The following is a 15004-nucleotide window of genomic DNA, read 5'->3' as shown; positions in this document are numbered from 1 at the left end:
ATCGTAAAAGAATGATGGATATTGACAGTAAAAAAATTTGAGTTTTTGATTGTTAAAAACTGGTGGAAGGCAAACTAGATGGATCTTGGTCTGTTTTCATCCAACAATTCCTACGAGGGACCCGTGAAAACATAACCTCCATTCGCACTGCCTGCTCCTTCAGCATGGCAACGTGAAGCCCAGCGACTGAGGGAACTGCACCATCATGGTGGGGTTGGCAAGGGTAACCAACACAATCTGGGTGCTTTTTAAGGAATAGCACTCACAGCATGGAAGGAGGCCATTCAGCCCATCATGCCTGTGCTGGCTCTTTGAAAGAGCAGTTGTGCTCAGTCCCACATCCCCGCTTTATGTCCTAACCTGGTAAGTTCCTCATTCTCAAGCTCCCGTCCAACTCCCTTTATAAATTATTTATGGAATCAGCTTCCACCACCTTTCCCGGTAGAGCGTTCCAGATCCCAACAACACTCTGAATGAAATGTATTTTCTTCACTTCCCCTCTAGTTGATTTGCCAATGGTTATTGACCCACTGGCCAGAGGGAGCAGTCCTTGTCTATCTACTCGATCAAAACCTCTCATCATCGCAAACACCTTAAACATCTCTGTTCCAAGGAGAACAGTCCTAACTTTTCCAACCTCTCCTCCTAACTGAAGTCTCTCGTCCCTGGTAACATCCTGGAAAACCTCCTCTGTACCCTTTCTAAGGCCTTGACATCTTTCCTGAAGTGCAGTGCCCGGAATTAACCACAATGCTCTAACTGAGGCCTAACCAGTGATTTATAAAGTTCCAGCATGATCGCTTTGCTTTTATATCCCTCTATTTAGCAACCCAAGTAAGCAATATTCTTTTATAACCTCCTAGTCAAATGGATTTGTGAATATAGACACCAAGCTCCAACTGCTCATCTACACTTTCCAAAATCATGCAAATATCGTATATTGTCGTTCCAGGATAGACCTTCCCAAAGTGCATCACTTCGCACTTCTCTGCATTGAATTCCATCTGCCGTGCTTCTGACCATTTCACCATCCTGTCACTCATACTGAACTATCCTCATCACCATCTACTATGTTGCCGAGTTTTGTATCATCTGCAAAATGCATAATGCTGCTCCCTACACCCAAGTCTAGGTCATTTATAAAAACTGAAAAGAGTAACGGACCCAAAACTGACCCTTGGGGAACACCACTGCAAATCACCTGTCAGTCTTAAAAACATTCACCACCACACTCTGCTTCCTGTCACTGAGCCAATTTTGCATCCATACACCACTTTCACCTTAATTACATGGGTTTCCATTTCTTAACAAGCCTCCTGTGTGGCACTTTGTCGAATGTCTAAAAGTCCATATATACATCTGCTGCACTACCTTAATCAACCTTCTCTATAACCTCACCAAAAAACCAAGTTCGACAGACCCAATTTGCCTGTAACAAATCCATGCTGGCTCTCCTTAATTAAGCCAATGCTTTTCCAAATGAAAGTTTATTTTGTCCCTGATAATGATTTCCAGTAACTACCCAACCACTGATGTTAGGCTGGCCTGTAGTTTCCTGATTTATCCCTCTCCCCTTTCTTGAATAGTGGTCTAACATTAGCAACCCTCCAGTCCTCCGGCACTACTTCTGGAGCCAATGAGGATTGAACGATTGTGACCAATGCCTCTGCTATTTCTACCGTTGCTTCTCTCAGCAACCTAGGATGCATTCCATCTGGACCAGATGACTTACCAACTTTCAGTAATATTGAGGGGCGAAATTGCCCTGGTTATAACCCCATTAGCGCCTCCGGGGGGTGCTAACGGGGCACAAGACAGTTTTTGCCTGGGGAGGGGGGCACTACCAGCTCCCAGGAAATTGCCTAGGAGTTTGCGGAGGCACCCCGGGCCGCCACCGCACAACCACCGATGACATCATTGGTGCACGGTGACCCCTCACTGCCCCACGCCGACCTATTACCGCCCCGAGGGGGAATTTGCCCCACGAGCCATGAGGCTGGCGTGAGCAGATGTCAACGTCAGCTTCGTGGGTCGCAAAGCTGGTCGATATCCGCTCTTGGGGTGGTGCTTAAAAGAGATGGGCGCTAGCGCCCCGGGCTGCCATCTTTTTTTGTCGGCCAACTCTTGGGTCGGCTTGACAATGGTGGCCCTAGCGTGGTCCAGGTCTATATCGTTCAACCCAGCACTCCGTCTTGGGTGTCGGGCTGCTGGCCTGATCCCACTCTGCCCTGGTGGCCCAGTGGAGGCCAACAGAGGCCTTGCAGAGTGCGCAGCGGCTCTCCCCTGTAAGCGAAGGGGAGGGTCATTGAGCGCTATGCGGAGCGACTCCCCACCCCAGTAGCGCCCCGGTTACCGCCCCCAAAGGAAGTGGAGCGCGGGAGTTTGCGCGGTAAGGGCAACTCCGCGCCAGGGGTGGGATCTCCATGCCGGGAGCTAAAAGCCCCAGCCCCAGATGTTATCGTCCCCAATCGGACGCAGGGCAATTTCGACCCCTAATCTTTTTAGTACATCTTCTCTCTTACTATCCTGTCCATAATTTCCCACTCCTCTTAATCTAACCTTTACATCATCCGCTTCCTTCCTCCCTCCGCGTCCTCTGCCTCTACGTGAAGATTTCCCTTAATAAGCCAAACTCTTTCACTAGGTAACCGTTTCCACTTTATGGGGGCAATTTTGGCTGAATACTTTAGTCGCTAAATAAGTAAGATGGAGTCTGAAGCTGCAATGTCTGTTTAGCCCACGTTTAGCGCAAGACTCCATCTTGGTAAAGGTGTTGAAGCCAGCACTAGAAATGTACACGAGGATTGATAAGGGCAATGATGATAAGTAACTTGCCCGCTTCTGCTCATTGAAAAGGCTGCACTCCATTTTGCTGGATGACGCCTCAATTAACGACCTATCCTAACAGTGACCAGCTGAACCAGAGTAAACAAGTCCTTGCTGAGTATTCCGAATGCTAATTAAAGCCACGCTCAGCTTTTAATGTTCACTTGCTGATTAAGATCGACGGAGATGTCTCTGGCAGAGCCCTGGAACGATCCAGAAGCAAAAAGGTTCAAGGCGCTTGTGATATATTCTCTACGACATCACAAACAGACACATACACAAGATGGTGCGACAGGAACTTGTCATGTGACCTGGTCACATGCTGCTTTTATTATATACATCATTAGTTGCAATACCACACTAGTCCCCTAGGGAGCGCTCTCTATTCATAGGCGGTCCCTCGTATCGAGGATGACTTGCTTCCATGCCAAAAAGGGATGAGTTCACAGGTGTTTCAATGAAGGACCTAATATTCCAGATCCCGAACTACATCTTGAAGGGTGGAAGATGCCTGAGCGTGCATTTTTTTAACGTGTGGTGGCCGTTGAACACTAGCCACCACACAGGCTTGACAGAGCTTGGTCCAGTGGCAAGGGTTAACCAAGATCACTGGAGACCAGTTGTGCTGCACGGACTGAGTGCGCACACACATTTCAATGTGAGCTGACCCGTGCTGCCCCTGGGCCCTTGCCTCTTCTGGTACCAAACTCTCGCCTCTCCTGGGCTCCGATCACGTCGATCCATGATCTCTTGTCGCTTCTTCACCCCGATCTCGCCGCTCCTGCTGTACCTGCCCACGCTCTAATCAGCGACCTGGACCTTGATGACGTCCAATCCAGTAGCCCTCTTTGCTGCCGTCACCCTCGTGCACCAGCTCGCGCTGTACCTTGCAGTGGTACGCCACCATGCTGCCCATGGCCGCCGCTCGCCGCTCCTTTTGCAATAACACAATAGTCCACTCGGTGGTGCACTCTCTGTATTACAGCGGTGGTGACTGACAGCCATTGGTAAAGCTTGACCACCAGGTCCACTTGGCAGCGGGTCTTGTTCCAGAAGGCTGCAAATGTCTGCTACCTCCTGATGCGACACCCTGAGACACGACATGTTGCGGAAGCTTATCCTCTGCCTGTAAGACCCTGTGTGTACCGGGTATGGCCTCCTGCAAATTCTACTCATCTCCTCTTTCTCCTGTGGAGCTGCAGGACTGTAAGGAGGTGCTGCTGCTTCTGCTGCTGGGGCAGCTCCTGATGCTGCTGGTGGCCATCTTGCTCCTCATCTGAGGTCCAAAGTAACACAGCATAAGCGGCATCCATACTGATAGATCAGAGCTCCAAAACTCTCTGGGGTAGAGAATTCCAAAGATTCACAACCCTCTGAGAGAAGAAATTCCTCCTCATCTGTTTTAATTGGGCGGCCCCTTATTCTGAAACTATGCCCCCTAGTTCTAGATTCTCCACGAGGGGAAACATCCTCTCTGCACCTACCCTGTCAAACCCCCTCAGATTCTTTTACGTTTCAATAAGATCACCTCTTATTCTTCTAAACTCCAATGAGTACAGGCCCAACCTGCTCAACCTATCTTCATAAGACAACCATTTCATCTCCGGAATCAACCTAGTGAACCTTCTCTAAATGGCTTCCAATGCAAGTATATCCTTCCTTAAATACGGAGACCAAAACTGCACGCAGTACTCTAGGTGTGGCCTCACCAATACCCTGTACAGTTGTAGTAGGACTTCTCTGCTTTTATACTCCATCCCCCTTGCAATAAAGGCTAACATTCCATTTGCCTTCCTGATTACTTGCTGTACCTGCATGCTAACTTTGTGTTTCATGCACAAGGACCCCCAGATTCCTCTGTACTGAAGCATTTTGTAGTCAGACCTCCGAACCTCCAAAATATAGATGATCTCTCCAAAGTGTGTAAAGTAACCTCTCAGCACAAGTACTGTGAACAAACCCTTTCACATAAGCAGGTAAGAAGGCAGCTGTGAGGACTCAGTACTTATTGGCATATTGCCCTGTCATGGCTTCAGCCCCCTCCATTGCCGCTGTCGTCTCGCCCTGCTTTCACTGGCGAGTTCCAGGAAGCCCAGGAAACCCATGGAGCCAAAGCTAAACTGCAAGATCCATGTCCATATCGCTGTAACAGAGCAATTGACAACCTGCCTCTCCCGAGGGGGTTGCTCACATGCAGCCTAAAGCGCAGCAGTTAAATGCGGAAGTCGGCGGGTTGGAGCTGGCTTCCTGACACGCTTGCATTTTTCATGGATTTCACTCCCCACCGGCACCCAAACCCATATGCTGAGACATAGTTTCAGAATAAGGGGTTGCCTATTTAAAACGGAGATGAGGAGGAATTTCTTCTCTTAGAGGGTCTTGAATCTGTGGAATTCTCTACCCCAGAGCGCTGTAGAGGCTGGGTCATTGAATATATTTAAGGTAGAGATAGACAGATTTTTGAATGATAAGGGAGTCGAGGGTTATGGGGAGTGGGCGGGGAAGTCGATTTGAGGCCAAGATCAGATCAGCCATGAACTTTTTGAATGGCGGATCAGGCTCGAAGGGCCAAATGGCCTGCTCCTGCTCCTAGTTCTTATGTTATTTCCCTGTACGTTTAAAGCTCTTAGCTCACTGCTCGCAAACATTAGGTCAGTTACACTTGATAAAATAGCACAAGAGGACCAATAGCTGAAGAGGTGATACACACCTGACACTAATTTGCCCTACACTTCGCTTTATTCAGTGCTGTAGTACAGGTGGATTTGTGCAGATACATAGAGGGTTTTACAATAGAGCTTACTACACCTGGATATCACACATGCCTGAGTTATTCTCGGGAGTGCAAAGTCCTGAAGAATCTGAGGGGACACTTAGTAGCTTTTTACAATTTAAATTTTGAACTTCATACTTCAAATAATTATTAACAGATTTCAATCTTGAAATCGATTCATATATTAGCCAGTGTAGAGAAAAGATAAATGATATCTGCCACTTTCAGGGGGGGATTTTATTCTTGCGACCTGATAGGTCAATCTGGGGTTTGATCATTGTGTATGTCGACGGATGGGTTTGACCAACTCTTTGACTTTCAGGACCTGACGACTGCTCGTCACATGGACAAACTTGCGATCACTTCTGTAAATTAAAATATGACACCCATATCTGTTACTGCGCCCAAGGATATAAACTTGGAGAAGATCAAACAAGCTGTATTCCTGAAGGTATGTATTAGATATTAATCTTTGTTCCTTTACACAGATCACTGAAGACCCCTGGCCTGCACCTGCAGAAGCCACACATCACAGCTCCCTATACAACAAACTGTGCAGCTATACATTGCAGCCCCAGTGCAGCAAACCTCACAGCCCCAATGCAACAAACCTCACAACCCCAGTGCAGCAAACCTCACAGCCCCAATGCAGCAAACCCTGCATCCAAACATTGCAGCCCCAGTGCAGCAAATCCTGCATCCACACATTGCAGCCCAGTGCAGCAAACATCACAGCCCCAGTGCAGCAAATCCTGCATCCACACACTGCACAGCAAACCTCACAGCCCCAATTCAGCAAACCTCACAGCCCCAATGCAGCAAATCCTGCAGTCACACATTGCAGCCCCAGTGTAATGTCGACTCTGTGCCAATGTCTGAACAGTTGAATAATCCACAACTGAAAAGGCTCTGAGTCGGCTCCAGTTTCAGACCTCCGACCTGAATGTGCAGCCTCGCTGATCCCTATGGACAGCTTCCGAAGGGACAGTCGCCAAACCGGCCACTGTCCGACATGTACCTAGAACCTGATGCAAAGGTGTTGTGATGTCACGACTGGAACATTTCAATCCCATTTCAATGCGTCTGCCTGTTTTGAACAGGATCATGCTGTTCCTGTCCATTTGGTCCCAGCAAGTCCAGGTCATGTGCAGACGCAACAGAGGCCCAGCATTCTTAGTCTGCAATTTTGTGTCTGCAATGCCCTGGGATCTAGCCTGCACAGACAAGGAGAGGCAGGAACATCAGCCTCAGTGAAGTACATCATAGAAATTTACAGCACGGAAGGAGGCCATCCAGCCTAATCTCACTTTCCAGCTCGAGGTCCGTAGCCTGTAGGTTACGGCACTTCAAGTGCACATCCAAGTACTTTTTAAATGTGGTGAGGGTTTCTGCCTCTACCACCCTTTCAGGCAGTGAGTTCCAGACCCCCACCCCCCTCTGGGTGAAGCAATTCCCCCTCAAATCCCCTCTAAACCTCCTACCAATTACTTTAAATCTATGACCCCTGGTTGTTGACCCCTCTGCTAAAGGAAATAGGTCCTTCCTATCCACTCTATCTCGGCCCCTCATAATTTTATACAGCGCAATAAGGTCTCCCCTCAGCCTCCTCTGTTCCAAAGAAAACAAATCCAGCCTATCCAATCTTTCCTTACAGCTAAAATTCTCCAGTCCAGGCAACATTATCGTAAATCTCCTCTGTACCCTCTCTAGTGCAATCACATCTTTCCTGCAATGCGGTGACCAGAACTGTACGCAGTACTCCAGCTGTGGCCTAACTAGTGTTTTATACAGTTCAAGTATACCAGCAGTGGCTCAGGAACCTGTGGTGAAACAAACTAACCAGGAATGTACTGCTTTGAATGGTGGGCCACATTGTCCGCATGCCCGACGCAAGACTCCCAAAGCAAGTGTCCTACTCGGAACTCCTTCACGGCAAGCGAGCCCCAGGTGGGCAGAGGAAACGTTTCAAGGACACCCTCAAAGCCTCCTTAATAAAGTGCAATGTCCTCACCGACACCTGGGAGTCCCTGGCCAAAGACCGCCCTAAGTGGAGAAAGTGCATCCGGGAGGGCGCTGAGCACCTCGAGTCTCATTGGCAAGAGCATGCAGAAAGCAAGCACAGGCAGCGGAAGAAGCGTGCGGCAAACCAGACTCCCCACCCACCCTTTCCTTCAACCACTGTCTGTCCCCCCTGTGACAGAGACTGTAATTCTCGTATTGGACTGTTCAGTCACCTAAGAACTCACTTTTAAAGTGGAAGCAAGTCTTCCTCGATTTTGAGGGACTGTCTATGATGATGATGATGATGATGATGCTCTGAATGGTCACTCGCCCAGTGTCCATGCAGCCGAGAGCAACCCACCCACCTGAGCCCCAAGGAGTTCACTGAGATCCAAAGAGGGCTCACAATGAAGTTGTTCACTCTGGTTGGCGTATTCCTGGAGCTTTCATCGCATGGCCTCCAACTGCCTTGCCCAGTCAAACAGCCTATTCTCCCATCTCCATCACAGATAATAAACGATGAATGCGTTCAAAGAAACTAGGAAAAATAACATTATTTTCTAAATGCACCTATGATTTCTCCCCTGTGTAACTTGCAGAAGTGTCCAGGAATGAGTGTCCATGCTCAACTTTAATTCCTGGAGACTCTGCGAAAATCCTGGAATGTTGGCAACCATGCTTACAAGGTGGAATTCCTGGATTAGCCCAGGAACATCCCCATACATGCCCCTTTTTTGGGGGTAGGGTGGTGTGGGGGGGCAGGCAGAAGATCCATCTAAAGTCACACTCCCTCCTGCACACTGGCAAACAGAATGGAAAACACAGAATCCAGGCTCCAAGCCAATTTTCCACCCCACTGATCCAGAGATGCGCCTGGATTCTGTGTTGGCACTGACCAGAATTTCAGGGGCAATGGTATTTTTAGTTTCCTTCCTCAATTGCTACCTTTAAATAAAATCTCAGCTACTAGGGATAACACACTCGCTTCTGAGTCAGAAGGTTGTGGGTTCAGGTCCCACTCTAGGGACTTGAGCACATAAATCTAGATTGACACTCCAGTGCAGTGCTGAGGGAGCTGCACTGTCAGAGGTGCTGTCTTTCGGATGAGACATTAAACCGAGGCCCCGTTTGCCCTCTCTGGTAGACGCAAACGATCCCATGGCACTATTTCGAAAAATAGCAGCATAGTTATCCCTGGTGTCCTGTTCAATATTTATCCCTCAATCAACATAACAAAACAACAGATTATCTGGTCATTATCACACTGCTGTTTGTGGGAGTTTGCTGTGTGCAAATTGGCTGCCGCGTTTCCCACATTTCAACAGTGACTACACTCCAAAAGTACTTCATTGGCTGTAAAGCGCTTTGAGACATCCGGTGGTCGTGAAAAGCGCTATAGAAATGCAAGTCTTTCTTTCTGTCAGTACGTTTTACTGAGCCTGCTGTTATTGAGGGACACTGGGAGAGATTTTGTCCAAAGGTGGACATGGGGTTGAGGATTGGCGCAGTTTACCCTAGTTATTGCTGGAGGATTAAACGCAGAGCAGACAAATCTAAAGTGCCACAGGCCGTCTGCCAGTCTTACTCTAATGCCAGGATTCTCTCTCGGGCCAACATCCCAGCATCGAGGCACTGACCACGCTCAATCAGCTCCGATGGACGGGTCACATTGTCAGCATGCCTGAAACTAGACTCCCGAAACAAGCGCTCTACTCCAAGCTACATCACAGCACGCAAGCCCCAGGAGGGCAGAGAAAATGCTTCAAGGACACCCTCCAAGCCTCCTTGAAAAAAATGTAACATCCTCACCAACACCTGGGAATCCCTGGTCCAAGACCGCTCAAAGTGGAGGAGAAGCATCCGAGAAAGCGCCCGGAGCATACGGAAGCCAAGTCCAAACAGCTGAAGGAGCACACAACAAACCAAGCACCCCACCCACCCGTCCCTCCAACCACTGTCTGCCCCACCGGTGACAGAGACTGTAGATCCCACACTGGTCTCATCAGTCACCTTAGAACTCAATTTTAGTGTGGCAGCAAGTCATCCTTGACTCCGGGAGACGAAGAAGAAGTGCCAGGATTGTACCTCAGCCAATGCTAATCAGAAGTAGCATTAACCGCCTTCTCTGAATGTGGTATTTTCACTGTGATATGTACTCGGGGCTCCACACAGAAGCGGAGCTGGGTCCTGATGGTGTAGATCACCTGTCTCATGCCCAGGTATGGCTGGGGTCGCTGTGGGTGGGATTGTGCTGGATCCACACTGCCCTATTTCACCGTGCGCCCATTATCAAGCTCCTTGCCTACTCTGAACGGCACATTTCACAACTCCTGTTTCTCTTGGGTGGAGACCCGTGCCCACCCCTCGCTGCAGATTGGATGACTCTGGCGTACCATTTCCTGGCCATTAAATGAGCTGCCGCTCCGGGAGGTGCCACTTGTGGGAGTGAAAGTCCGTATTTCCCGAATACTTGCTTGCGGCGCAGTCTGAGATGACACGTGCTGGGTTAAAAGCTCAAGCAGCTTTTCTAATGAGCATGGATTGAAAATTGAAGTTTAGATCAAAGCAGAGAATGTCTCCACAGGAAAGGAGATGCTGGAAGGCGTGGAAATCATTCAAGCCATATTCAGATGTGTTAGTTTGGTTACCTGTGTGTTACAAAAATTAAGTTCATGGCAGGAGTCGGTTGTGGTAATAAACCAATCTCAGGACGTTGGGTGGCTAGTGTAATGTATGCATCTGTGAGGATGCTCACAGGGTTGTAGAGCTGTTGAGGGCAGGTCGGAAGGCCTCCTCGTAGGACTGCTCCTGGGCATAGCCAAGGGGGCCATCAGCCGGTCCAGGCAGCAGGCGGTCGAGGGGGTCGTTCAGCTCGACTGCCTGCCTCTCTTCCGTGCTTATATCTGAGCCAGGGTGTCCCTGGAGATGGAGCACATTGTGTCCACCAGCCCACCGTGAGAGGTGGGCGCCGGAGGGACTGGAGTGCAACACCACCCCCAGCAACCAAATTTTAATTTGATTTTATATGTTTTAAAGTTTAATTTGTTATATTGCCGGGTTTTAGAGTCCCCGCCCCACCAAGTCAGGGGGCACTTGTGTAATTTGCCTCTCGGTGCCCTTAAAAAAAAAAAAAAAGAAAAAAACCCCAAAAAACCAAAAAAAGAGCACTTGAAAAATGTTTGTGGTGTTTCCCCCCTTTAATCAGGGGGCACTTGATTCAATTGGTTAATTTGGTTACAACCAAAAGAATTGTAGAGCTGTTGAGGGGAGCAGGCAAGTCGTAAGGCCTCCTCGTAGGACTGCTACTGGGCATGGCCAAGGTGGCCATCAGCCGGTCCAGGCAGCGGGCGGTCGTTCAGCCTGACTGCCTGCCTCTCTTCCGCGGTTACATCCAAGCCAGGGTGTCCCTGGAGATGGAGCACGCGGTGTCCACCGGTACACTCGCGGCCTTCCGCGAGAGGTGGGCACCAGAGGGACTGGAGTGGATCATCACCTCCGGCAACCAAATTTTAATTTGATTTTAAATGTCTAAAGTTTAATTTGTCTAAGTTGTTGGTTTTAGTGCTCCCCCTGTTAGCCAGGGGGGCACTTGTATAATTTGTGTTTTAGTGCCCTCAAAAAAAAAAACAAGGGGGCACTCAAAGTTTTTGGAGTGTGCCCCCCCCCTTTAATCAGGGGGCACTTGATTCTTAGTTTACAACAAAATAGTTGTAGAGCTGTTGAGGGGAGCGTACAGGTTGGAGGGCCTCCTCGTAGGACTGCTCCTGGGCATGGCCAAGGTGGCCATCACCCGGTCCAGGCAGTGGGCGGTTAAGGGGGTCGTTCAGCTCGACTGCCTGCCTCTCTTCCGTGCTTATATCTGAGCCAGGGTGTCCCTGGAGATGGAGCACATTGTGTCCACCAGCCCACCGTGAGAGGTGGGCGCCGGAGGGACTGGAGTGCAACACCACCCCCAGCAACCAAATTTTAATTTGATTTTATATGTTTTAAAGTTTAATTTGTTATATTGCCGGGTTTTAGAGTCCCCGCCCCACCAAGTCAGGGGGCACTTGTGTAATTTGCCTCTCGGTGCCCTTAAAAAAAAAAGAAAAAAACCCCAAAAAACCAAAAAAAGAGCACTTGAAAAATGTTTGTGGTGTTTCCCCCCTTTAATCAGGGGGCACTTGATTCAATTGGTTAATTTGGTTACAACCAAAAGAATTGTAGAGCTGTTGAGGGGAGCAGGCAAGTCGTAAGGCCTCCTCGTAGGACTGCTACTGGGCATGGCCAAGGTGGCCATCAGCCGGTCCAGGCAGCGGGCGGTCGTTCAGCCTGACTGCCTGCCTCTCTTCCGCGGTTACATCCAAGCCAGGGTGTCCCTGGAGATGGAGCACGCGGTGTCCACCGGTACACTCGCGGCCTTCCGCGAGAGGTGGGCACCAGAGGGACTGGAGTGGATCATCACCTCCGGCAACCAAATTTTAATTTGATTTTAAATGTCTAAAGTTTAATTTGTCTAAGTTGTTGGTTTTAGTGCTCCCCCTGTTAGCCAGGGGGGCACTTGTATAATTTGTGTTTTAGTGCCCTCAAAAAAAAAACAAGGGGGCACTCAAAGTTTTTGGAGTGTGCCCCCCCCCCTTTAATCAGGGGGCACTTGATTCTTAGTTTACAACAAAATAGTTGTAGAGCTGTTGAGGGGAGCGTACAGGTTGGAGGGCCTCCTCGTAGGACTGCTCCTGGGCATGGCCAAGGTGGCCATCACCCGGTCCAGGCAGTGGGCGGTTAAGGGGGTCGTTCAGCCCGACTGCCTGCCCCTCTTCCGCGGTTACATCCGAGCCAGGGTGTCCCTGGAGATGGAGCACGTGGTGTCCACCGGTACGCTCGCGGCCTTCCGCGAGAGGTGGGCGCCGGAGGAACTGGAGTGCAGCATCACCCCCGGCAACCAAATTTTAATTTGAACCACGTCTAAAGTTTAATTTGTTTAAGTTTGTCGGTTTTAGTGACTTTCCCCCTCCCCCCCTTTTTAGCCAGGGGGTACTTGTATAATTTATGTTTTGGTGCCCTCAAAAAAAAAAAAAAACAAGGGGACACCTAAAAGCTTTTGGAGTGTGCCCCCCCTTTAATCAGGGGGCACTTGTTTAAAGTATTGCAACTAAAATAGTTGTAGGGCTGTTGAGTTGGGAGTGGCTTAGCCAGTCACGTGATATTCACAAGACTCAATAAAACCCCAGCCAGTTGGATTTGGAGGATCCATGATGAGGCAGGTGGTTGTGAGCCTGGTGGATGAACTGGTAATGTGTAGTGTGATTGTTAAACCGTTTGCTAATAAACCAACTAGTTCTTAATAGCAATGTGTTGCAATGAATTCTTAAGCAAAGAACCCATGAAGCAAATACATTACAGCTGGTTGTTTAGTTTACATGTCACTCTGTCAATATTTGTATGTACTTTTGATGTAACGTGATTGATTGATAGTATATATAGAATATAGAGTTAAAAGACCTAATTTTGAACAAGAGATGTGAGCAAACACTTTTTAGCAGAGACACTGGAATTGGAGTGTGTATCTTAAGGGCAGAGACACTGGAAAATGGAACGTGTGTGTCTTAAGTGCAGGGAGCATGTGAAGTCTATGTCTCAGTAACTTCCATACTGGTTTTTGTGTAGTTATGAAGTTTCAATGAAGACCTGCTCCTGCCATTACTACAACTGAGTGTGTGTGTGTGTGTGTAATCTGATGTTTAAAGCAACCAAATGAAAAAGAGTAAGAAAGCAGTCCAACACCACTGGCAGGCAAGCTCCCCGCCCAGAGCTCGAAGTCAGAACGCTATCGTGCTGTGTCGGTGACAGCACTGGCCTGGGGAAGAGATGCAGTGTAATTTCAGGGCCATTACTGCAATTCTGACTGCATCACTGACTCTTTTGTATTGAACAGTGCCTTATCCGTGTGGCAAGGTGTTGGTCCCTTCGTTGATTGACGATACGGATTGGATCTTCAGGGCGATCGATGGTGACCAACACTGCAGGAGGGGTGAATACCCCTGGCAGGTGAGGGTTTACTGTTCAACAAGGTACTGTGACACTTGCATTATGAGCCGTGTCCTGGTCACTGCATACTTTCCCTCTAGATGGCCAGAGGTAGGGCAGTGTCCTGTTCCCAAACTCGTGTACATATCTCCCTGTGAAACCCGTGTACTGAGAAATAAAACTCCTTCGCCCATGACTGGTGGTCTTGTATTGTAGGCAGTGGACTAACGCCCGCCACCCCTCCCACAACCCTTTCTCTAAGACCTGCATTCCCAAAGGTCGTGGCAGCTTTCTTCAGTGTTTGTTACCTCTAAACTTGACTATTCCAATGCATTCCTGGCTTGCCTCCCACATTCTACCCTACGTAGACTTGAGGTCATCCAAAACTCAGCAGCCCGTGTTCAAACTCGCACCAAATCCCGCTCACCCATCACCCCTGTGCTCGCCGACCTACATTGGCTCCCAGTTAAGCAATGCCTCGATTTCAAAATTCTCACCCTCGTTTATAAATCCCTCCGTGACCTCTCCCCTCCCTATCTCTGTAATCTCCTCCAGCCTAACTCCACCGCCTCCGAGATGTCTTCGCTCCTCAAATTCTGCCCTCTTGAGCATCCCAGATTATAATCACTCAACCATTGGTGGATATGCCTTCAGCTGCCTAGGCCCCAAGCTCTGGAACTCCCTCCCTAACCTCTCCACCTCTCTTTCCTTCTTTAAGACGCTCTTTAAAACTTACCTCTTTGACCAAACTTTTGGTCATCTGCCGTAATTTCTTATGGGGCTTGGTGTCACATTTATTTGTTTTGTTTTAAAACACTCCTGTGAAGCCCCTTGGGACGTTTTACTACGTTAAATATATAAATACAAATTCTTGTTGTTGTGATACAAGCCTCACATTCTCGCATTGCATCTATTTACATCACGAAACTAACTCCGAAGTTAACATAACCAGATCATTTTTGCTTTCCAAATTATCACAATTTCAAAGCCTATCCACTAATACTTCTAACCAGCTTGTACCTATTTCCTCACTAGCTCCTACTCCTAACCTGTCACTGCGAGGAAATATTTCTTGAGTGACAGAATGTTGAGGCAAATTTCAGTGAATCTGCTGCCTCTGAGGGTCTTATTTCCCATGTGCTGGTGCTGGAAGGGGCTGGGCCTTGGTCTAATGCTCCCTCATTTGCTGGTGCTGGAAGGGGCTGGGCCTTGGTCTAATGTCCCTCTTTCGCTGGTGCTGGAAGAGGACATTAAGGAAGTGGGCTCATTGTTGCTGAAAGACAGTAACATCTGTTGCCATTCCCTGTAGCCCACAGGTGCTGAGCGCATGCTCTGAGGGGCTACTGGTGGGTGAGAGAATAGACTCAATAGTCCCAATGAAGTACCTGTGAATTTCTG

The 15004-nt window shown here is 48.7% G+C and overlaps 1 protein-coding gene across 1 annotated transcript in view; it reads left to right on the top strand.

Annotated features, from left to right (window-relative positions):
* LOC139275608 (coagulation factor X-like) overlaps positions 1-15004 on the top strand; it is a 43054-nt gene that overhangs the window by 23018 nt on the left and 5032 nt on the right. The window contains exons 5-6 of the mRNA XM_070892778.1: positions 5922-6050; positions 13515-13627. Of these exons, the coding sequence (XP_070748879.1) occupies positions 5922-6050; positions 13515-13627 (242 nt within the window). The remainder of the gene's footprint in view (positions 1-5921; positions 6051-13514; positions 13628-15004) is intronic.

Source organism: Pristiophorus japonicus, chromosome 11 (assembly GCF_044704955.1).
Source record: "Pristiophorus japonicus isolate sPriJap1 chromosome 11, sPriJap1.hap1, whole genome shotgun sequence".
NCBI lineage: Eukaryota > Metazoa > Chordata > Chondrichthyes > Pristiophoridae > Pristiophorus > Pristiophorus japonicus.
The sequence above is the reverse complement of the archived record's forward strand: the minus strand, read 5'-3'. Positions and strand labels throughout refer to the sequence as shown.